This window comes from Hibiscus syriacus, unplaced genomic scaffold (assembly GCF_006381635.1).
Source record: "Hibiscus syriacus cultivar Baekdansim isolate YM2019G1 unplaced genomic scaffold, ASM638163v2 tig00117017_pilon, whole genome shotgun sequence".
In the NCBI taxonomy this organism is placed as follows: domain Eukaryota; kingdom Viridiplantae; phylum Streptophyta; class Magnoliopsida; order Malvales; family Malvaceae; genus Hibiscus; species Hibiscus syriacus.
The window spans coordinates 5,657,314-5,683,047 of NW_024063526.1; the positions used below are offsets into that span (position 1 = coordinate 5,657,314).

General features: G+C 35.4%; 1 protein-coding gene, 1 non-coding gene and 2 pseudogenes across 2 annotated transcripts; 2 read left to right on the top strand and 2 right to left on the bottom strand.

The window, feature by feature from the left end:
• The first annotated feature begins 15,894 nt into the window (after positions 1-15,894).
• TRNAF-GAA lies at positions 15,895-15,967 on the top strand. The gene has a single exon. It is a non-coding gene; the product is annotated as a tRNA-Phe (tRNA).
• A 1,029-nt stretch (positions 15,968-16,996) lies between these two features.
• LOC120195747 (NAD(P)H-quinone oxidoreductase subunit K, chloroplastic) lies at positions 16,997-18,112 on the bottom strand. The gene has a single exon (XM_039197670.1). The coding sequence runs from the start codon at positions 18,009-18,011 to the stop codon at positions 17,334-17,336; it is 678 nt and encodes a 225-aa protein (XP_039053601.1). The 5' UTR covers positions 18,012-18,112; the 3' UTR covers positions 16,997-17,333.
• A 3,068-nt stretch (positions 18,113-21,180) lies between these two features.
• LOC120195746 lies at positions 21,181-23,191 on the bottom strand (annotated as a pseudogene).
• Positions 23,192-23,562: 371 nt separating this feature from the next.
• Positions 23,563-25,195, top strand: LOC120195710 (annotated as a pseudogene).
• The last annotated feature ends 539 nt before the right edge of the window (positions 25,196-25,734 follow it).

Here is a 25,734-nt window from a genome sequence, read left to right on the forward strand (position 1 = left end):
GATGGTTCGTACAAGGAACCAATAACACCATGACACCGCATCACCAACAGTCCTCGGAGGGCGTCACCGGCTCAATGTGCTGGCTTTCATTGAAGTGTCCATCGATTCCGAGTCGTAACTGCAGTAACCTATTCCACGCCCAGCGTGAGGCCACACACCTAACTCTCTGCCTGTACCGTATCATTCATCGTTCGCACCCACCGCCTCTCTCACTGCTCGGACTGAGCACTGTTCATCGTCCATCTCTACCGCGCTCTCCATCACCGTCCTTTCAGTCCATGCCAATCATGGCCACTTCTTTTTTTCGTCTACGACCGTCGGATTTCTCGCCATGTTCAATGCATTCGACGGCTTCTGACCATACTCTCAAGGTAAATTTTGATCCTATTTTCATTGAACCATTACTAATATACCATCTGATTTATGGTTTTCAGAGGATTTTGATGCCAATTTTCCACCTACCGTACCACATGATGATGTTTCTAGTTCACGGCATCAACCCGGGTAGCCATTGGTTGGACGTTATATCTGATGATTAATTGTGGCACGTTTTATGAACTTGTCTTTGAATTTTACACCACTTTTATTTTTTCTCAAAATCGTCTTATTAATGTTACTTCTCTTGATGTCGTTACCTTTCGATTATACGAAAATCCTTTTTCAATGTCTATTTTTGAGTTTAATCTTGTTATGGGGTTCATGACGGATGTCACGAATCATGTGTATCTGACTGCTCTGCTTGAGATTCCATAGGATTTTGATACCGATATGGCTTACGAGGCACTCACCAGTTTGGCTAGCCATATGCATCTTCTTCCTTGAGCTAAGTTGAACTTTTCTTTTTATGGTGTATGTTAGCCAGCGGGTGAACTTAGGTTTTTGGTTTGCTCAGGCTTTTAAGATCGTTATTCGGTCCAATCGCCCGCTTATCCTTGGCCCTTATATTTCTCATTTAGCTTCTCGCATCGCTAATTTTGATGTTACTAGGTTTACTTATGTTTTTCTACAGATTCCTTGGATGAACGATTCTTGGACTTGATGAGCTTACTTGCTGGAACTTCAAGTGCACCATAATTTATCCCACCCGGTGTTCTTCTTACTCCTCGTAGTGACCAAGTTTTTTTTCGTCGCATCGTACCACAACCACCGATGCAGCACCTTGCCAGGACATGCAAACACAAATGGATGAATTCTATAATTGTGTCAACACCATTAAGACAAACATTGCTGAAATTCTTTCATATCTTCGTCCCAGCACCTCCAGCCGTTTCCGTGATCGTGGTCGATAATAAATCCAAAGAATTTTATATTCCTTCTCTCGTGATTTAATTTTACGTTTTGAGAAAAAACGCTTTAAGTGAGGGGGAGTAGAGTCTAGGTTGAACTTTCTTTTTCTTTTCTCTATGTTTTGATGCTAGTATGTGTTAGTTGGATTTACGGAAAGTTCCATTGAATTCCTTTGTATTGTTGAATATTTTTGGAATGACATACTTGTTTGGGAACACATAATTGTTTAGGTTAAGATATTCTTAATATCGGATAACATGAATTGTGATCAAGTTAGATTTTTTTGTGATATTCCATGATTTTATTAGTTGAAATGTGCTTAGCTCAATGCATGAAAGCAATTTGGTGAGATTTGAGCCTTTACGAGCATATCATTTTGCTCTCATTTTGTTGGATTGAGTGTGTCAAATTTAACATTGGTATTCTATAACCTGCATTTTAAATATTGTAGAGATTACACATGAACAAGATGCGTAAAATGATTTGGGCACTTTAGGGTTAACCACTCCGTTTTCCCCCACTAAATGGCCTACCCATGCATCTTCCCCTTGTTAACCACTCTTGAGCCTATTCTCATTCTTTGTTTTCACCACATTTATACACCCTAGCCTTGTTATTTTTCCCTCTTTTCTACCCTTTTCAGGACAAGTGAAGAGTTTATCCGATGTATGATCCTGCTCTATGAATAGAAGAATTTTTGTGGTGTTATAAAGAAAGTCATGTGCAAAAGAAAATAATAACAGTTCGAAAAGAAAAAATAGAAAAAAGAAAAAGACATGGGAAATAGTGGAAAAACAAAACAACAATAAAAGTGCAGAAAATCAAATTCAATTTGAAAGGAAAGGTGTTGTTTGATGGTTTGTGTCTTTTATCTTATTGTACTTAGCCAATTTATGGAGTAGTACTTATTATTTGTAGTTCATTGTCTTGAATTTTTAGCCATATATTTAGCCTTATCCCCACCTTTACCTAAGCCTCATTTCAACCCATAAAGACCCTTTGATTTATATGCATCTTGTTCTTATTACACTACAAGAAAATATACCTTTAATGACACACGCTAATTTATGACTTTCAAAAAATGTATGTTATGAAAAATGTCATGTTTTTTAAAATCTGAACGATTTATGACTTACAATAATGTGTGTCATATTTAATAGTCATAATCTAAAAATTTTGCAAAAACACGGAGTACACTTTTAATTGTGTGTCATCTGTAAAAGTTGTCTTTTAATTTCCCCCATTATTTTCATCCTTTCCCGCTTCTTCCCCCCTTGATAATCAGTTCACGCCGTGCTTCCCCCTTTTTCTCTTTGCATCAGTCCACTGGTTTCACCATTCACCACAACGCAGACGAAGGGAGTCAAAATTCAAGGGTTTCCACAGGTATTCCTCGTTCTCTATTCACGACCACCGACTCTATAGGGTAATCGAGCTCGACAATGGCCTCGTCGCTTTGCTGGTTCACGATCCCCAGATTTACCCCAACAGACTTCCTGAAGGTTCTCATTTGCTAGATAAGGCTAAGAATGAAAGTGGAACTGAAGATAATGGCGAAGATGAAGATGATGATGAAAATGGATATGAGGATGGAGATGACAAAGAAGAAGAGGACACTGATGATGAGAAACATATTGAAGAGAAGGTCGTTCAGTCTAAAAAGGTTTATGCTTTTTAATGCTATTATTTCACATTTTTTTTTGGTTGGAAAATCAAAATTAATTTGTTAGTAGTAATACACGAATGTTGATACTTTAGGATTTGCCGATGAACTGAATGTCGCTAGAAATTTAGGGAAATTTAAGGAGTACATAGCTGGTAGAACCAGCGAGGCTACCTTTGACGACGTGTTTGAGAAAAAAATAGCCATCTTTAGGTATCTTGGAGGTTGTGAACCAACAGGCGAGGTTTTCTTCTAATTCTATCTCCACATTTGTTTTTTTTTCTTTTTCTTTTTGGTATATTATTATGTTAGGTGTTTTCAATTAAGTGATGAATTCGTTGGTTGTTGCTTTTGTTATGTTATTGATTGTGGATTTAGGTTTTATTGACTTTTTGTAGAATCTCCAACTGAGTCATAAGAAAGAAGCTGCAAAGCAGTGTGATTATACCTTATTGGATGTTGAGAACGCGCTTTCCAAGTTTACTTGGGCTAAAGAAGTGCATAAAAAGATGGTTAAGTTGAAAGAGGAAGGGAAACCAATGCCAAAGAACTTTCCCGAGGTAGGTTTGCCGCTGTTTCCCCTTTTTTTTGGTTATATTTTTGGCCGATTATATGTTGAATGATTAAATTGTATGAACTAGTGTCTTGATGCTCATCGTTCAACTTGTCCGGTCTTAAATTCTCTAAGTTAATGCATCATTTTCTTCCTACTGTTGCCTGGTGGATATATGATATTGAATGTAGTAGGATAAGCTATTTGAAAGAGAGAAAGAAGCTATTTGTGCGAGAGGGTATGGGAGTTGCTATTGTTTCTCGTTATCATTCACATTATCTGAATCAAAAAGATGATTATGTATTGTTGTTGCTCGGATTAGGGTGTGAATTTTAGATATTTATATTTGTTTGACACAAGTATGTTGTCAATCATTTATGTTTTTCATGTATTTGGAGTAGCCTTGGAGGGTTGTATCCCCCTATTCATTCTGGATGCTACGGACATGACTACTTTATGGAAAATGAAAAGTCAGGAGGAACATAGTTATAGTTTGCTCCTTTTGAAAGTTTTCTGATGCATTAAATCTTTTTTCATACCCTTAAGTTTTTAAGGTGTTTGATCTGCTGAACTGCATAATACTCTTTTGGTTCAATGACTGATTGTTTAGAAGAAAACGATGTTTGTCTTCATTAATTTTTCGATTGTTGAATTTCACATTTGAATTCAGAAGAATGTTTCTTCTACAGTTAAAACATCACTAACGAGTATTGACTTATGGGAACTGCATAATACTCTTTTGGTTCAATGCCTAATTGCTTAAAAGACAGAGATGCCCACCTTCATTTATACTTCGATTGCAGAATTTCACATTTGAGTTCGGACGAATGTTTCTCCTACGGTTAAAATATCACCAACTGAGTATTTAATTATACGAAATTCCATGTGTTATGTTTTTTTTCTTTTACAGGTACAAAAGCTAATGGGATCAACACCATTGGATCTTGCCAAGTATAACATGGCAGAGAGTGGCCAAATGAGCCGAAATGCTCCTTGTCCATGTGGTTCCAACAAGAGATACAAAAGGTACTTTGGCTCACTATTCCTCTGTTTTTGGCCACAAAACTTTGATCTCTAGGCTTTTATAATTTTAAATTGTCAGATTAGTCGGTTAAATATCATTTGTATATACTTTATGTTGCTATTTTGAACCTTAGCTAGCTCTTTTCAATCAAATTATATTTCATAATAGGAAGATTTTTTTCCTTTCCAGAACCTTTTGGGTGTTCACTTTTGCTCTCTAGATATGTGAATTTTCCTTTTTTGGAGCTATACTTTCCTATGTTCCACTATGCCAACATTCTTCTCTTCCTGTGCAGACTTTAATAGAAGGTTTTTCCTGCCCGAGATCAGGCTTTAGATCTTGAAATTTGTTTACCTTTCTTCTTGCTCGACAATTATATAAGACCTTGTGAACAATATCAACAAACTAGAAAGTATGAGCACAACTTATAGATCGTTTTCTTTGTGCTCGTCTATGATCATATATTTTGTAAGATATGCATAACAAATGTCTTTTTTAGTCGTTACTACCTTAACCTGTACCATCTTTTTCTTCCCCTCAATATTTTTAAATTAGTCTCCCATTAAGATTAAGTCTTTGTACCCAAGTACTTATGACTCCCGGTAATCGTTTTATCCTCTATTGCGACTATGCTCAAAGCTTCCCTTAGATAGGCCAATTTCTAATCATAACTAAAATCGTATGTTTGTATTTAAATCCTACACTTATCCCAGAGTCCGAGTAACAATTGATATCATCTAGATTCCGGAATTTTTTTCATAAATTCTCATATCTTAATAATTTTTATGTTGTTTCTGGTGGTTTTGTCCTGAGAAGGTGTTGTGGCAAGGATTCGTATATTCAAAGAGAAAAGGGATAAGAAGTGAAGCATACACAAATCCTTGAAGAAATGTTATAAAGAACCCCCATGCAGTTGCCGGTGACATTATTCTACGATTCACTTGGAAATTCATGTTCTCAATCGGCCAACATTGCCCTCTAAGGAGTTTTTGCATCGGAATTGGGGTTTGAAGTTTTCTCTTTTGCTTATTCATGCTTGGTTTGGGTTGTTTCTTTTACTATTTAAAAAAGTAAAAATTATATTGAAAGTTGATAAGAAAGGTAGTTTTATTAAGAGTAAATTACATTATATACCACTGAACTTTAAACGCCTCAAGTTTTTCATTTGATTCAATTTCCAATTCTTAACCCCTCAAGTTTATTCAATATGCTTAACTACTACTAGTACTGCTATTATGATGATATCATATTTTAATACCTTGAAATTAATATGATTGCTACTATTCCCTTCTTGTTTAGAACCATATAAGAGATAAACAATGCTTAGATAATTGCGTTTCTGGTTTATTCATTGAGAAATTTTTTTGCTTCTTAAACCATGATGTTGTATATGTTTTTTCATGTGTACTAAAGCACAAATGTAATATATTCTTCTCCCCTCTTTTTCCAGAGGGCAAAGGAAGCCTGCATTATTTTCTCAAAGCTAAGGGATGGATAACCTCTCTATCTGTCGGTGTTTCAGATGATGGAATGCAATGATCTTCTATAGCTTATATCTTTAGCATGTCCATTCATCTTACAGATTGTGGTTTGGAAAAGGTAGCATATGTTGGTTCATCTTCTAAGCAAATAATAGTGGCTAAAACTTCTTTAGTGTTTTTCATTTTATGTGGTATTACATATAGTTCCATTCAAATGCGCATGAAAAAAAATCTCAAATTCCTAGGAGGATATTGGTTTTCTTTATCTTCTCATTTGTTTCTGTAATTGGCAGCTCAATTTTATAATAAAATATACCTAGTCAGTTACTGCTATTATGATTGTTTCTGTATTTGTGTTTCTATATTGTATGTGCTTATATTTTTTAAGGTTGCTTCGTGAATTTTGTGTTTTTAGCCACAATTGTTAATGGTGCTTCACTTTTTCCTTGCAGATATTTGACATCATTGGTTATCTTTATCAATATCTTAAATTATTGCGTCAACTTTCCCCTCAAGAATGGATAATTAATGTTTTTGATAAATATAACTAGGAATCTATATTTATTTCTAATTTCTGGTATATGTTGCTGCATTCCATTAACTATTCCTTTTGTTTCTTTGTTACAGAAAATTTACTTGTTTATCCACCAGAACATGTTATCTTTGGAGACTATGTCTATGAGTTATGTGATGAGGAGACGTTAAGAAAGATTCTAGGTTTCTTCACTCCCAGAAACATGAGAATTGATATAGTAACAAAATCCTTCAAGCTAAATGGTACCATGTTCTGTTCTATTTAGCCATCATATTCTTATTGTAAAATATTGGACCATGTTTCTATGTTTCAAGAGTCTAAGAACAATGATGATCTAATTTGAAGCCATATGGCTTTCTTTATGACACAACTACCAGTTGATTGGATTGTCCCTTTTACATTGTAAATTCCCACAATTATCATGTTTCTTATGTTATGTTGATTCTGTTTAACTAAAAGGTGCTTAAAATCTTTTATTTATACTGATAATTATGAGAAAGCAACTGAGTGCATATACTGATAAATTCCCACAAATGTGTGTCATCTTCATTTATGACGGGGGCTTCAATGACACGCAATGTAAGTCATTCATGCGTGTCATTAATTTAGGACACACAAATATGTGTCATCTTTATTTATGACGGGGGCTTCAATGACGCTCAATGCGCGTCATAAATGAGCATCATAAATGTGTGTCATAAATGCGCGTCATGGATTTGTGACACACAATTGCGTGCCATCTGAGATTTATGTCGGTGACTTCAATGACGGGCATTTGTGTGTCATCTGCACCCATAGATGACGCGCAATGAGTGTCATTAAAGGGGTTTTTTCTAGTAGTGTTAGTAGTGGAGATTTGATTTACTTGTAGGCCTATGGTAATATCGTATCGGTTTTGACATTGAGAATTTCTATACCCTAAACACATTGAGTGATTTGAGTGAATCCCTGTAAGGTGTTAAGTTATGGGCATTGAGATTCATGAATGAATTAATGTTACAATTGTATTTAACTTGTTCCAATTGGTAATGTTCAATTGATTGGTGTCTTAACTTGGATGATTATTGTGGTCTCTACCCAACTTCCTCGAATGTGAGACTTGACAAAGAAATGTAAATATAATTTTTGGCTAATTTTATTATATCATACTTGAGGACAAGCATGGGGTAAGTGAGGCGGAATATGATGAGTGTTCTAAATCGATAATATTTTTGTCTATTTTCGATCTTATGGACTTATTGTTGCTGAATTGGTTGTGTTATGCTTATTTTCTTGTAGGATCTTATTTTCTAGAATTAGCAGTAAAAGAGGGCACATTCTCTATTTTTTTATTATTTGGTCACAACTGGAGACATGGGCATGACTCTGGGCATGACACGGTCTAATGTTGTAGTTTCTAGTAGGTCCAGTCAACAATAATTTTCTACAAGATCTAGTTAGGACCTTCTAGAAGGTGGACCAACAAAGATATCTTAGGATATTTATTTTTAAATTTTAAAGTTTGAATTTGGAAAACATTTGGAATTATCTTTAGGATTATTTTTCTTTTAATTTCTATGTTTATTTCTAGGATTTTAGAGGCTATAAATACCCTCTTAGGGTAAGCCTAAATACACAATTCAAATTTCACTCTTATTCTTGTTTCTAGTTTTATAAATTTCTTTATTTTACTTATTTTCAAAGTTTTCATTTTATTTTAAGTTTTATTTTAAACATGTTAAGTATGACTTTTGTCATGCTTAGCTAATTTTCTCATAAGTCGAGGGCTAGAGGGATGACTTAATTCCAACGTGGGAGTTGAAAAGCACTTGAATAACTTCATAATATATCTCTCAATCTCTGTGCTTATTTCCAAAATCAAAACAATTTTCTTCCATGGAAGTTGTAAAGCACAATTCCAACGTGGGGGTTGAAAAGCACTTGAACAACTGGAGTATCTTTTTCCATAGAGGCACCTTGAAGAACACCTTGTCTCCCAAGAAAATCTCGATATCCTTATGTTTCAAGTTCGCATACAACCTTTACCTATCGAAAGCTTCCTTCAACCTTCTCTATATCAATATATTTTTCTCCTTAATTTGTTTGATTAAATTCTGGCTAACTATCTTTATTTCGTTGGGTTCTATCTATCAAAGTAGAGTTCTATACTTGTGTTTGTATAAATCCTGGTATGGAGCCATTTGAATACTAGACTGGTAGATATTGTTGTAAGAGAACTCTACTAGTGGCAGATTGTCATCCCAACTAGCCTCAAGGTTTATGATGGTGCACCTAAGCATGTCCTCTAGAATCTAAATAACACACTCGAATTGTACGTCTTTCTTGGGATGAAAGGCGGTTCTAAAGTGGATCTCAGTACTTAGAGATTCATGGAGGGCTCTCTAAAATCGGGAAGTGAAATAAGGGTCTCTGTCTAAAATTATCAAAGTTGGGACTCCACGTAACCTCACAATCTCGTGAATGTACAACTATCCTAGCCTCTTTAGGTTGCAGTCCATCCAAACTGATAGAAAACAAGTAGTCTTGGTCAATCAATCAACTATCACCCACACTATATTTATGTATGAGCCTATTCATCGGTGACCCCATCAAGAATTCCATAGTCACTCCATCCCACTTCCAATATGTATCTGAATTGGATGGAGAAACCCTGAAGGAACTTGGTATTCCACTTTGACTTGCTGACATACTAAATACCTAGAAATTAACTCAGGCACTTCCCTCTTCATGCTCAACCACCAATACAACGGTCGAATCTCTTGGTATATCTTATTACTACCCAGATGAACTAAGAGTGAACTACAATGTTCTTCGTAAAGGATCTTACTATGAAATTGCTCGTTTGTAGGCACACATTATTGACCTCTAAAGAAAAGTATGTCTTTATAGCGTAACTAAAAAATTGAGGCTCACCTTGGTGTAATTGCTCCACGCGAGCCCTTAGGCAACTGTAAAAAATTTGTAACCTCTTAAATTCTCTCACTAACTTGGGTTCTACTTGCAACTCGACTAATAGTCCATTATTGTTAGATAAACTCAAGATTGCTAACAGAGCCTACAACTACGAAATCGATTTTCTGCTCAACACGTCAGTAACTATGTTGTTTTTTCCTTGGATGGTTGTCAATCACATAGTCGTAGTCCTTAAACAACTCAACCCATCTACGCTATCTCAAATTTAGCCCCTTCTGCATAAGTAGGTACTTGAGGCTTTTGTGGTCAGTGAAGATATGACACTTCTCACCAAACAGGTAGTGCCTCCAAATCTTAAATGCGAAAACTATTGTCGCAAGCTCTAGGCGTCACTAAACACAACGAAGTTTTTCCCAGAATCAGGTTAGTTTAATAATGGGGCTTGAGTTAGAATGCTTTCACTATTTGAAGCTCCTCTGCTGCTTCTCACCCCATAAAAACAGTACACATTTCTAAAGTAACTTAGTCATCAGGGCAACTGTCACCAAGAAACTCTTTACAAACTGATGATAGTACCCGATAAGACCTAACAAGTTGTGCACTTCGGTCACATTCTTTGGCAGTTCCAACTCTAATAAGGCTTGAATCTTCTGAGGGTCAGCTCGGATATAATCTACTACAACTACATGACCCAAAAATGAAACCTCAAATAATCAGAACTCATTCTTCCCAAACTTGGTGAATAACTGACGGTCTCGGAGGGTCTACAGAACTATGCAGAAATGTTGGTCATGCTCATCTTCTGATCGCTAGTGCAACAAGATGTCATCTATAAAGACCACCATAAACTAGTCCAAGTATGGGTGGAAAACTCTAGTCATTAGGTCCATGAATGTTGTCGAGGAATTAATGAGTCCAAATGGCATTAAAAGGAACTCATAGTGACCATTTCTTGTCCTAAATGTCATCTTTGCTATATCGGCATTCTTGACCTTCAAATGGTAATACCTTGATCTCAAATCTATTTTTAAAAACACACACATTCCCTTAAGTTGGTCGAAGAGGTCATCGATTCTTGGGAACGAATAATGGTTCTTGATGTTTAACTTATTTAGTTGTCGATAGTCGATCTACAATCTCATCGACCTATCATTCTTTTAACAAAGAGAATCGATGCTCCCCAAGGAGAATTACTTGGTTAGATGAATCCTTTCTTCAATAACTCTTAAATTTGAGCCTTCAACTCCTTTAATTTTGTCAGTTCCATATGGTAAGAAGTAATAGACATTGGGGAAGATCCTAGTATTACTTTGATATCGAACTCTAGCTTTTGTTCAGGTGGTAATCTTTGCAACTCATTTGGGAAAAGGTCTAGAAAGTCTCGAATAGTTCGGATATCCTCAAGTCTAGTAACTGCAACTCAAGTGTCGACCACATGAGCCAAGAAAGCTTCACAACCCTATTCTATCATTCTTTGTACATTTATAGTCGAAAAAACCCTTGAACACTTTGGCTTCTCACTAACCATCACAACCTTCATCCTATCATCCTTCATTAGTTTAAGCTATCTAGCCGTATATGTTAAGCTAGCATTGTACTCTGACAACCAATCAATGCCCAAGATCATGTCAAGCTCTCTGAATGGTAGCTCCATCAGATTCGCTGGAAAGGTCTTACCTTGGATCTCAACGAGACATCTACGGTGAACTTTGTCTACAAGGATGTTTAATCTTAGGGGATGGACACTTGAACCTATATCTCAACATCGTTTTTTAGGATGTTCATCTCTCGTACTAGGTCATAACATATATAGGAGTGTGTAGACCCTGCATCTACTAAAATAGTAACTGTAATAGAAAATATTATAAAAGTACCTGAGATCACTTTGGTTGTATCACACTCTTCTTGGGCCCGAACTGCATATTGACGCAAGGCAACTCTAGGCTCAGTATCGGTTACAAATCAAGTTGTACACCTACTAAACAGCCTAGATGTAGTACTCCCTCCTCTGGGGGGTCCTTTACTCTTCTGAACTAACTAGGCTGACCTCTGGGTCAATGTTGGGGTCGCACTCTGCGCCTTAAGGCAATCCCTAACAAAGTGGTCTAGGGAACCATAGTTATAACAACCCTTAGACCCATATTAGCATACTCTCAAATTCCTACTAACGTAGACCGAACAATCTGGATGAGGTAGTGTTCTCATCGAATAACCAGAGAAGTTGATGCCAAGGGTCTCCTATGATGCCCAAATTTGCCTCGTCTGCCCAAGCTTTGACTTAACCTACTAAGCTGACCCAACTGAGTCCTCCAATATCAATAGGGATCCCTGCCCCTCTTGGACAAAGGTTGGGAAGCTCTCAAAGACTTTGCTACTCTCATGCTCTGACCATAAGTTATGCTCAATGCTCTGGCCCTAATACCTAGAACCCTCTCAATCACCATCGCATGGAGAGTCAACTTAGTAAATACTCTCAATAGGTTAGCATCCAGATAGGTGAGGATGTTTAAGTGGAGGCCCTCCCTGAACCTCCCACAGTGGTGGTACTCATATGCCACCAACTCCGTGTATATCAGCTCAGACAAAATAACTCCCTCTCATACTCGAATATAGATCGGTCTCCTTGAGTCATATGCAGAAATCAATCCTTCAAATCGTCAATGTGATCCTTACCTATGTAATTTTGATGAAACTCCTCCAAAAATTACTCCCAGGTAGATCGCTTAGGCTTCATCGCTAACTCCACAATCTATTACCAATCTATGTCTTCACCCTTCAGTAAGATGGTGACGCACTCCAACATACTCTCAAGGGTAAGATGTAGTTGACGAAGTGTCCTAAGGGTTTCTCTCAGTCATTAGTCGGCCACTATTGGGTCGTCGTCCCCTATTGGGCCGTCGTCCCCAGAGCAAAAGAAATTCAAGGTTTTGTACCTCCAGAGCCTCTCTACTGGGAACTCCTAAGGTGCTGCAGTAGGAGGGGTTGGCGGATCTTGCTGGGTAGGTGGCATAGTAGGTGTCCTGGAAATGACTCTCATTATGTGCCTAAGGGCAGATGTTAGATATCAAAATAAAGCCACCTTGTCGTCCTCACGTCACTCGGGACCTCAAACTCAGAATTAGGGACTATAACACCCTTAACATGTATACGTACTCAAATATTAGTTAAAGATGTCAAACTGACCTTTTATAACATTTCCTACTAAAAAACCTGTAAAATTATATTTCTTTCAAAAACATCAAATTTACTTTAATCACTAAAACATTTAATCGAGTAAAAATCGAAAAGAAATATTTTTATCATTAATTTCAAACCTGATTTTAAGTAGTAATGTAGTAATTCGATATTGTTTCCTATAACATTTAAAACTATCTAAAATTTGCATACTATAAAATCTATATTGATAACATTTAAAACATAACTTGGTAGACTACTATTCATGCATCTACTCTTTATTATACTTAGTAGTGTCCATTTTTAGTCTGTATATTTAATAGTTTACGGTTCGATATATACTATCATATCAGAGTAGCATAATACTCATAAAATATACATGTCACCTAGAAAATTCAAATCATTAGAAAATAACATATTAATACTAGAGAGCTGATACGATCTTCAAAAGTGATACCAAACCACGCTCCTTACTCCGATCCATTTCCTTTACCTACACGTGAAACAATCACGAGCTAAGTTTCCACTTAGTGAAACATACAAACTAAGGTAAGACATTTTATATTATGAAAAGATCATAAACAACCAGAGTGCAACTACCATGGTATAAAAATATATAAAGCTGATAATTCAAACCTTTTTTTCCTTTTAATAAATTGAACCTGAAAAATCATTCCTTAGTACATGTATAAGCATTTAGAGTCAAATCCAAACACTTAGTAAATAATAGTTTTCTTTTGACTCATATCACATATATAAACAGTTCATCACATAAAGGGCATATCATGCCAAAAATAATCTCATGATTTTATAAAAATCATGGTAATCAAAATCAGTCACAATAATCATTTCATATTCTTTTCCATTCATTCACATTTTAGAACTTTCACATTTCATTTTCATAACCCAATTTATATTTTAAGAGAATGCAAGGTATGTGAGTCAAACGAGTGTGGCCAATAAGCACTTCAGGTATTATCATCAGAAATAGAAATATGCACTCCAGATGCAATCATAAGATACATGAATAATCACTCCATGTGCCATCATATAATGTACACGAATGTACCAGATCAGAATCAAAATCGTAACCACTCTACCTCATGGCATGTCAATTGTACCTATGACTCTCAATGTAACATACAATGGTCTTTACAATAAATTCATGTCATTTATAAATCCAATTTTTCCATTCAGTAGCATTTTCATACATCTTTTATCAAAACCAATGCAATGGGCAGTTCATACTTGAAATCATCCATAAATTAAATACTGATGTCAGATAAAATACATTGGGCAACTTATACCCTAAAATAGTTTTAGAGAAACTAAATATCATATAAAAACATATTGGGTGATTAATACCCAAAATAAATCAAAAATTATTTCATTAAAAATTATAGAGATAATTCATAATTTGATTCAAAACTTTTCTCTTCAAAACTTTCGAGGTTGACTTATCGTAAATCTTCCTCCATCAAACATAATTTAAACAAATAAATGTACTCACGCGTCGCCGTGTGTATGTGGGGCTTGTTCCCCTTCTCTGGTTTCTTTTAGAACTAGTCAATTTGATTTGGACCGGTCTGAATCGGCCCACCCCGGTCAAAGCCGAGTCAATTCGACCCGACCCGTTGACTTTGACTTGACACATTGATCATTGACCGATCTGACCGTTGACTTTGACCGATCTGACCGTTGACTTTGACTGGTCTGACCGTTGACCGTTGAATTTGACCAAAAAGTCAAAATTTCTGAAAAATAATATCTTATGTTTTTGACATCCTGAGTCTAAATCTAAAGTCCATTTTTCCAAATTTGCACTCCAAATTTGGTTTTTCGATTAAGTTCATTTTCTGACGTAAATTCGTTTGCTATGTATTCGATACATGATGGGATGTGGACTTGAAGTTCAAAGGTGATCAAATGGAGTTTAAATGGTCGATCAATATGGCTCGTAAATCGAGATAATACATTATTACCTTATGCATGTTGTGTGGAACATGTTGGTATATGTAAATGCCTGGTTGAATATGTTTACATGTGTGTAGTTAAAATTATTAATCTCGGTCCGATTGCGAAATAAAATAAATTAAATTGAATAAGGCTTAGATTACCTGCATAGACATAAGAAGACTGATAATAATGATTTCAAGTTCAGTGATTATCCGAAAAAGCAAATAACCCATAATCTCTAAATTTTATTTATCCTCATTAAAAACTTTAATACCAAAAGACACAAAGGGGATATGGCGAAATTGGTAGACGCTACGGACTTAATTGGATTGAGCCTTGGTATGGAAACCTACTAAGTGATAACTTTCAAATTCAGAGAAACCCTGGAATGAAAAATGGGCAATCTTGAGCCAAATCCTATTATTTTACGAAAATAAACATAAACAAAGGTTCAGCAAGCGAAAATAATAATAATAAAAAAAGGAAAGGATAGGTACAGAGACTCAATGGAAGCTATTCTAACAAATGGGGTTGACTGTTGGTAAAGGAATCCTTATATCGAAACTCCAGAAAGGATGCAAGATATACCTATATAAATAATAAAAAAGAATAGGTATACTAATGAAAAACTATCTCAAAAAAGACGACTCGAACCCGTATTTTTTTTATATGCAAAATCTTTTTATATGAAAAATAAAAAGAATTGTTGTGAATCGATTCCACGTTGAAGAAAGAATCAAATAGAATATTCATTAATCAAATCATTCACTCCATAGTCTGATAAATCTTTTGAAAAACTGATTAATCGGACGAGAATAAAGATAGAGTCCCGTTCTACATGTCAATATCAATACCGACAATAATGAAATTTATAGTAAGAGGAAAATCCGTCGACTTTAAAACTCGTGAGGGTTCAAGTCCCTCTATCCCCAATCCCAAAAAGTCCATTTGCTATCTATTTATTTTATCCTACCCTTTTTGTTAGTGGTTCAAAGTTCCTTCTGTTTCTCATTCATCCTATTCTTTGCCATTTTACAAGCGTATCCTAGCAGAATTTTGTTCTCTTATCACAAGTCTTGTGATATATTGTGATATATGATACGTACAATCTCTTGAGCAAGGAATACCTATTTGAATGATTCATAATCCATATGATTACTCATATGGAAATTTACAAAGTCTTCATTTTAAAGATCCAAGAAATTTCCGTTCGGACTTTTAATTCATACTTTTCATTTTTTTTGTTTTCATTTTTAATTGACATAGACCCAAGTCATCTAATATTATGAGGATAATGCGTCGGTAATGGTTGGGATAGCTCAGTTGGTAGAGCAGAGGACTGAAAATCCTCGTGTCACCAGTTCAAATCTGGTTCCTGGCATATGATTCATTTGTATGAGTATCTACTCTACAAATTAACAAATTAATTGATATAGTTCGACATATAGATACTTAGCTACTAAGTATCTGGGAGTAAACCCTCTTTTTTTCTCTTTTTTAAATGAGGAAAGCAAAGAGTATATTATAATGTGTCTATTATTAAAAGAAATAATTTGCTTATCTTTCCTCTTCTTTTTTATTTGTTCACACTGTGGCTCCTCACATTCAAAAGAATGGTAATACTTACATATTTTTATAAACATATTTTATTAAAATGGACATCTTTTATTAAAATATTAAAATAGTTGGTTGAAAGGCCCAACCAAAAGTCTGGTCTAGAGGAGTTCAAGGCTAGAAATAACCAAGACTCATCTCAGCTATAGTACAAACAGTACAAATAGAATTTGATCCCTTTCATTTATTTCTTTGTATTCTCTTTCATATTCCATTTCTTCATTCCCTTCTATGTGACTCTCTAGAGTTCATCTAAGTGATGTGCGCGATACAAAGTTCACGGTACAGAACCCCTCTTGTTCATCCTATTATCTCGGCTCGTTCGAAATACAATAAAGAAGTCTCTTCCAAAATCGAGAATCTCAATGATGTATTGTCTTTTTTTCTTTTATTTATTAGCCTATCCATAAGAATACGAATGAAACCTCAATTGTTTCAGCTAGAAGAGAATGTGCAATATTCCTTGAATATTCGAAGTTGTAATTTAGTTTCTTATCATTCAATGAGCGTCTTGTATTTCATAAAATTGGGGGTAATAATCCTTACGTAAAGGCCACCCTATCCAACTTTCGGGCATTAAGATACGTTTCAGTCGGGGATGATTCTCATAAGAGATTCCCAACATGTCATAAGATTATCGTTCTTGAAAATCCGCACTTTTCCAAACCCAGAAAACAGTCGGAATTCTAGGGTTACTCCTTGGAGCAAATACTTTTATACATACTTCCTCCGGTTGATCTACACCATACTCTATTCTCGTAAGATGATACAAACTGGCTAACAGTCCACCTGGTGCTACATCATAGGCACATTGGGAACGGAGATAATTGTAACCATATACATATAAAATAACAACAATGGAATGCCAATCCTCGGGCTTTATTTGTAAAGTCTCTATTCCTTGGTAATCGAAGCCCAAAGATCTATGAACTAGCCCGTGTTTGACTAGCCAAACAGACAAACGACTCTGCATCTTTTTTATCTCTTCCGCACTTTTCTTTTTTATTTGTAATTTGTATAAGATAAGTATTTCACATTTACGATGAAATCTAATTTATGAAGATTAATTCGTTGATTTATGAAGATTAATTCATTGTTTGTTATTCTGTTTCTGTAAAAAAATCCTACCTAACCTAATTCACTAATTCGTGGGAAGATAGTGAACCCTTGTAGTTGAAAAACGTTTCAGGAGGAATCTCTGAAGTAGATGGTGGTTGATAGAGTAATCCTTGATTATAATTTCTAGTACGAGTACTGCGTACAAGACAAAACTTGTGATTGGTAGTAAAACACCGATCCCCCTGTTGAGATCTAATTCGATCTTCATAGATTTCGCAAGATATTTTCTTACGGAGTTTTGTTATAGCATCTATAACTGCCTCAGGTTTAGGGGGACAGCCCGGCAAATAGACATCCACAGGAATTAGCTTATCGACCCCCCGAACAGTACTATAAGAATCAGTACTGAACATCCCCCCTGTAATTGTACACGCACCCATAGCAATAACATATTTAGGTTCGGGCATTTGTTCATATAATCTCACTAAAGAGGGAGCCATTTTCATTGTTACTGTTCCTGCTGTTAAAATTAGGTCTGCCTGTCTAGGACTTGATCTTGGTACCAGCCCATAATGATCAAAGTCGAATCGTGAGCCTATTAATGAAGCAAATTCAATAAAGCAACAACTGGTACCATAAAGAAGTGGCCATAAACTGGAGAGTCTTGACCAATTTGAAAGATCATTTAATGTAGTTGAAATAGCTGAATTTTGGGTTGTTCGATCAAGTAAGGGAAATTCGATGGAATTCATACTCAATGTTATTATTTTTTACTTTTTTTCTTTTTTATTATCTGAATATTCAGGAACTAAGACCATTCCAATGCTCCTTTTCGCCATGCATAAACTAAACCAACAATTAGGATAAGCACAAAAATGAAAGCTTCTATGAATACGGGTACCCCCAATACATCGAAACTCATTGCCCATGGATAGAGAAAAACTGTTTCAACATCAAAAACAACAAAAACCAGAGCAAACATATAATAACGGATTCTAAATTGTAACCAAGCATCGCCCATTGGTTCTATACCCGATTCATAACTAGAAAGTTTTTCTGGACCCTTTCTAATCGGGGCTAAAACTCCAGAAATTAGAAATGCCAAAATAGGAATAGCACTTGATATTATTAGAAATGCCCAGAAAATATCATATTCGTAAAGCATAAACATAGACGAACTTCTATGAATGTGAAAAATAGATCGGATTAGTCGATTCGACCTGGAAGTCATTGTCAAGTCATCCACAACTATTTGTTTAGTCAAAACAACAATTCTGTTTGATCGAATCGTCTAGTTTCGTTTGTTTACTATGTTTCCATGTTGCGTTTTAAGATTTATTGATTGGAATTGGAATTAATGATTGGAATTGGAATTAATCCTATTTTATTTACATTACACTTATTTCAATTTAATTTCGATATAGTACTATATAGTATAATAGTATACAAATCCAAAACAAGTAATACTTTTTCGTTTTCACTTCATTTCGGATTTTTCAAAATTATTTTTCTAAATACTAAATAAAAATAAAAGGAATTCGAATATCTAACTAATATCTAATATGTATTAGAATTTTAGAAATAAAAAAACCTTAAAATTCGGAAATTCTATTTATTTTATTCTAAATCTAAATAATATATTTATATATATATTGAATATATATTTAATAGATTCTGTATGAAATTATGTTTATGAAAAGATCTTTGTTTTTCAAACTCTGACGTGTCAACAAATCCATACAATTAAGGCGCTCTTAGATCCGTGCGACTAATATTAGATTCGATTTGAGTTGAATTAGGTTTAGGTTGGTTTTTTTTCTTTTTTTTACCTTTACCGGATACAGGATCCGTGTCATAATTTTGACTCCAAGGATTCACAAAAATTTGGTGGTATACCGGAAGAAGTCTCACCAACTCTTTGATTACGGACAGTAAAAGAGGAAAATTCAATTTAGATAGAATCAATCTAAAATAAATCTACCCACGAGGATTAATTTAAAAAATGGGGTTTTGTTTATTTTATTCTTATCCAATCCAAGAAAACAAAAGAGTGATTGGATTCATTGAAATGTGCTTTAGTTTTCAAGTTTATGCTCTGAGTGATCTCCTTGTGAGCTAGCTTATGGAAATGATTTTAACCAAGCAACTGGAAGAGACCAGTTCCAATCAACAAAGAATACAATAATTAGCAAAAAAAGATACAAATTTTTTAGTTGTATTTGGATATTCTTTATTTTATTGTTTTAGTTTGCTTTAGTTTTAAGAATTTTCATTTTTATTAATTTAATGAATATTTAAAATTAAATTTAATGAATATTTAAAATTAATAAAAGAGATTAATAAAATAGAAAATATAGGGCTATACAGACTCGAACCGTAGACCTTCTCGGTAAAACAGATCGAACTGATTATTATCAAAATGATTCGGCCTATTTCAAAGACCCAACATTCATTTTTTTGCATTGGGCTCTTTCATTAACTGATAGAAAGATCAGCTAGTCTACCATATAATATATATTTTTCTAAGAGAAAAAAAGAAGATGGTTCCGTGTGCTCTGATTCATTACTGATACAGGAGCACTCCCAAAGTGGTTCAAAGAAAGGAAGGGTTATCTTGACGTAGGTCTGCTTCTGGCCTAGATCAACCTAAGTTAAATGGAGCCTCTATCATCCTAATTAAAAATCAAACATGAAACTTCATACACCTTAAGATTCATAGGACGAAAAGAGCATTTTTGAGGTCCTTATACTCATTATGCCTAGCATTGAATAGACTGGGTATTCACCCTATCAATATCTCAAATCAATGATGGGTTCGATTCGGATCCTGCCTAAACTAAACGGCACCCGAATCGGACCGAACCATTTGTCAGGCTATTGTTCTCTTGTTTTGTTCCTTTAAAGTAATGGAGTAAGACATTGATTTCTCAAAAGGATCAATTGTTTTGATTGAATGATAGACTTCCCAGAAAAATATTGGCGCGCGTGTAAACGAGGTGCTCTACCAACTGAGCTATAGCCCTTGTATTTGTGATACATAGTTTATCATATTATGTAGATAATTTCTTGTCAAGATGAATATTAGATGATCCAACATCATAATCATACCTTTTTGGTCGGTTTGATTGGTATTGCTTAGAAGTAATATTGGATTTATAATCCATCGATGTGATAAGTCCCTTTTCTTTCTCTTTATGATTCCTTATGATAATAAATGACCTACTTAACTCAGCGGTTAGAGTATTGCTTTCATACGGCGGGAGTCATTGGTTCAAATCCAATAGTAGGTAGAACTTATTAGATACCGTCGATCCCGGTGTCTAATAAGTTTGTCTACCCACCCTCTTTTATTTTTATTTATTTTTTCTCTTTTTCATCCTATTCTATTTTCAATTTTCAAATTTTTCGTTAGATCAAAATCTGATTTCACTTTTGATTGTATTTGATTCTATTTAATCGGCAGAATCAAAATGGGATGTATAAACTTCTGTTTATACGGAAATTCTTTCGATTAACCAACTAGTTACGAAATCGCGTTGATAGCCTCTACTCGTGTCCTAGCACGTCTGAGAGCTAGATTTGCCTCAATTGTTTGCCTCTTGCCTTCAGCTTTCCTCAAGTTAGCTTCCACTATTTCAAGAGCTTGCTGAGCCTCTTGTGGATCAATGTCACTACCCTTCTCCGCATCATTTACTAAAATAGTGATTTCATTGTTGCCTATTCTAGCAAAACCACCCATCAGAGCCATCGTTAACCATTGGTCGTTAAGGCGTATTCTCAAAATACCTATATCTACAGCTGTGGCAATAGGCGCGTGATTTGGTAATACGCCAATTTGTCCGCTATTAGTAGATAAAATGATTTCTTTCACTTCTGAATCCCAAACAATTCGATTAGGGGTAAGTACGCAAAGATTTAAGGTCATTTCTTCAATTTTCTCTCTATTTCTAAGTTTGTAGCCTTCGCAGTAGCTTCATCGATGTTACCTACCAAATAAAAGGCCTGTTCAGGAAGACCGTCTAATTCTCCGGAAAGGATCAATTTAAATCCTCTAATTGTTTATGCTAGGCCAACATATTTCCCCAGGGAACCGGTAAATACTTCCGCTACGAAAAAGGGTTATGATAAGAAACGCTCAATTTTTTCGCACTCTTGCTACGGTTAAGCGATCCTCTTCGGACAATTCGTCCAACCCAAGGATAGCTATAATGTCCTGAAGTTCTTTGTAACGTTGTAAGGTTTGCTTAACCCTTTGCGCAGTTTCATAATGTTCCTCACCAACGATTCGAGGTTGGAGCATAGTTGGCGTTAACTCTAAAGGATCTACCGCAGGATAAATACCTTTTGCAGCTAATCCTCTTGATAGTACGGTAGTAGCATCTAAATGCGCAAATGTTGTGGCAGGGGCAGGGTCGGTCAAATCATCCGCAGGTACATAAACTGCTTGAATAGAAGTTATGCATCCCTCCTTGGTAGAAGTAATTCTTTCTTGTAAAGTACCCATTTCGGTACTAAGGGTGGGTTGATAACCCACAGCAGAAGGCATTCTACCCAATAAGGCAGATACTTCGGATCCCGCTTGGACAAAACGGAAGATATTGTCTATAAATAGAAGTACGTCGTCTTGTTCATTAACATCTCGGAAATATTCCGTCATAGTTAGGGCAGTCAACCCAACTCTCATACGAGCTCCTGGCGGTTCATTCATCTGACCGTAGACTAAAGCCACTTTTGATTCCGCAAGATTTTGTTCATTAATTACTCCAGATTCTTTCATTTCCATGTAAAGATCATTTCCTTCACGAGTCCGTTAACCTACTCCGCCAAATACGGATACACCCCCATGAGCTTTCGCAATGTTGTTGATCAATTCCATAAATAAGTACTGTTTTACCTACCCCAGCCCCCCCAAATAGTCTAATTTTTCCTCCACGACGATAAGGAGCTAAAAGATCGACTACCTTAATTCCTGTTTCAAAAATAGATAATTTTGTATCTAATTGTATGAAAGCGGGCGCAGGTTTATGAATAGGGGATGTTGTACGAGTATCTACAGGACCTAAATTATCAACGGGCTCCCCAAGCATGTTAAAAATTCGTCCTAGGGTCGATCCGCCGACTGGAACACTTAGAGGACCCGTGTCAATCACTTCCATTCCTCTCGTTAGACCATCTGTAGCGCTCATAGCTACAGCTCTAACTCGATTATTTCCTAATAATTGTTGTACCTCACAAGTTACATTAATTTGTTGACCGGCGCGACCCTTAACTACTAAAGCGTTGTAAATATTAGGCATCTTGCCCGGGGGAAAGGCTACATCCAGTACTGGACCGATGATTTGAGAAATACGTCCCAGATTTTCTTTTTCAAGCGTGGAAACTCCAGGAACAGAAGTAGTAGGATTTATTCTCATAATATAATAAAGTGAAATATGTCAATTTTTTTTTAGAAAATTATCTAATACAAAATAAATCTTCGACAGGATGTTGATCGGTTAATTCAATAAGAAATTGGGGTTAGCGCTCGATTTCATTTCGTTGGTACCATCCAATTGAATTGCTTTCAATTGGATTGTTTCTTTATTCAATGAAGGAATTTTTTAAGTTCAACCAACCTATTTTCAAAATAGGAAGTGGATAAATAAAAATTTTGAGAGAGTCTTTCATTTGTCTATCATTATAGGCAATACCGTCCATATTATCTATGGAATTCGAACCCGAACTCTATTTATGATTCCTTATTTCTATCTCATTTTTCTATCTCATTTATCTCATTTCGTATTTTATTTTAGCATATCTATTTTTTTACGTCCAACCTCTCCCCCTTTTTCCATCTATATTCCTTTTTTTCATGAAGAAATTACGCCTATTTTCATTTCACATCTAGGATTTACATATACAACATATATTACTGCCAAGGGTGAATTTCTTATTTCTTATTAGTGAGTATATATATATATTTATATTAGATGTTAGAATATTAGTTAGAATATTAATTCTATTATATATTCTAATATATATATTAATATATCTTCTAATTTATTTATATTTTATTTAGAATAATATAATTTATTTAATATTAATATTTAAATTAATATTTAATATTAATTTAATATTATTAATTACTATTATTTTTTATATTATTTTTTATATTATTTTTTTTTATTATTTATATATTCTTTTTTACTTATTTATATATTTTATATTTCTATTTCATTTAGTTCATTTGCATTTCGATTCAAAAAAAAGGAAGGAATTATAAACTTGAAAAACACGGATCGGGTTACGCCATACATATGAAAGAATATAGAATAATGATGTATTTGGCGAATCAAATACCATGGTCTAATAAGGAACCTTTCGGATTAGTTTAGTTGATAATTTTTTGAAAGATTTCTTCGAAAAGGTTTCATTAACTCCTCATTTATGTCGAGTAGACCTTGTTGTTGCGAGAATTCTTAATTCATGAGTTGTAGGGAGGGACTTATGTCACCACAAACAGAGACTAAAACAGGTGTTGGATTCCAAGCCGGTGTTAAAGAGTATAAATTGACTTATTATACTCCTCAATATAAAGTCAAAGATACTGATATCTTGGCAGCCTTCCGAGTAACTCCTCAACCCGGAGTTTCGCCTGAGGAAGCAGGGGCCGCGGTAGCTGCTGAATCTTCTACTGGTACATGGACAACCATGTGGACCGATGGGCTTACTAGCCTTGATCGTTACAAAGGGCGATGCTACCATATTGATCCCGTTCCTGGAGAAGACGATCAATATATATGTTATGTCGCTTACCCCTTAGACCTTTTTGAAGAAGGTTTTGTTACTAACATGTTTACTTCCATTTTGGGTAATGTATTTGGGTTCAAAGCCCTGCGCGCTCTACGTCTAGAGGATCTGTGAATCCCTATTGCTTATGTTAAAACTTTCCAAGGCCCGCCTCATGGCTTCCAGGTTGAAAGAGATAAATTGAACAAGTATGGTCGCCCCCTATTAGGATGTACTATTAAACCTAAATTGGGGTTATCCGTTAAGAACTACGGTAGAGCAGTTTATGAATGTCTACGTGGCGGACTTGATTTTACCAAAGATGATGAGAATGTGAACTCCCAACCATTTATGCGCTGGAGAGACCGTTTCTTATTTTGTACCGAAGCACTTTTTAAAGCACAGGCTGAAACATGTGAAATCAAAGGGCATTACTTGAATGCTACTGCGGGTACATGTGAAGAAATGATGAAAAGGGCCATGTGTGCCAGAGAATTGGGAGTTCCTATCGTAATGCATGACTACTTAACAGGTGGGTTCACTGCAAATACTACCTTGGCTCATTATTGCCGAGATAACGGTCTACTTCTTCACATCCACCGCGTAATGCACGCAGTTATTGATAGACAGAAGAATCATGGTATGCACTTTCGTGTACTAGCTAAAGCTTTACATATGTCTGGTGGAGATCATATTCACACTGGTACAGTAGTAGGTAAACTTGAAGGAGAAAGGGAAATAAACTTTGGGCTTTGTTGATTTATTACGTGATGATTTTATTAAACAAGATTCAAGTCGTGGTATTTATTTCACTCAAGATTGGGTTTCTCTACCAGGTGTTCTGCCCGTAGCTTCGGGGGTATTCACGTTTGGCATATGCCTGCTTTGACCGAGATCTTTGGAGATGATTCCGTACTACAATTCGGTGGAGGAACTTTAGGACACCCTTGGGGAAATGCACCGGGTGCCGTAGCAAATCGAGTAGCTTTAGAAGCATGTGTACAAGCTCGTAATGAGGGACGTGACCTTGCAGCCAAGGGTGCTTAAATTATCCGCGAGGCTGGCAAATGGAGTCCTGAACTAGCTGCTGCTAGTGAAGTATGGAAGGAGATCACATTTGACTTCAAACCAGTGGATACTTTAGATAAAGAAAAAGAAAAAGGATAAAAAGAAAAATTGACTTCAAAGCAATGGATACTTTGTAATCCAGTAATTACTGTACTGTCGGTTTGTTGAATTGCAATTAAACTCGGCCCAATCTTTTACTAAAAGGATTGAGCCGACCCTATTGTCTTGTCTATATTTTTTATAGATATATTTTTATCTAGATATATCTTAAATACAAAATCTTAAATACAAAAATAAAAGACTAAAGACAACTCAAATTTTTGCCGAGGTCCATAATTAATCTTATGTATGTGTATGGATCCTTAGGATTGGTGTATTCTTTTCTATCATATATCCCACAGTTTCGGATCATGGATCGAGCCAAGCATCACAACTTCTTCTACCCATCCTGTATGTTGTCCTTTTGGTTCCGTGTTGGAATAGAAACTTATTCTATTGTATTAGTAGACGAGATTTTACGAAACATTGTATTGTATTAGTAGTAGAGATTTTACGAAAAAGGGTCTTGATGGGAGAAAAATTTCTTTTTTCAATTTTTTCAGTGCGAATTTTACACAACATGGGGAAATCACTATTTCG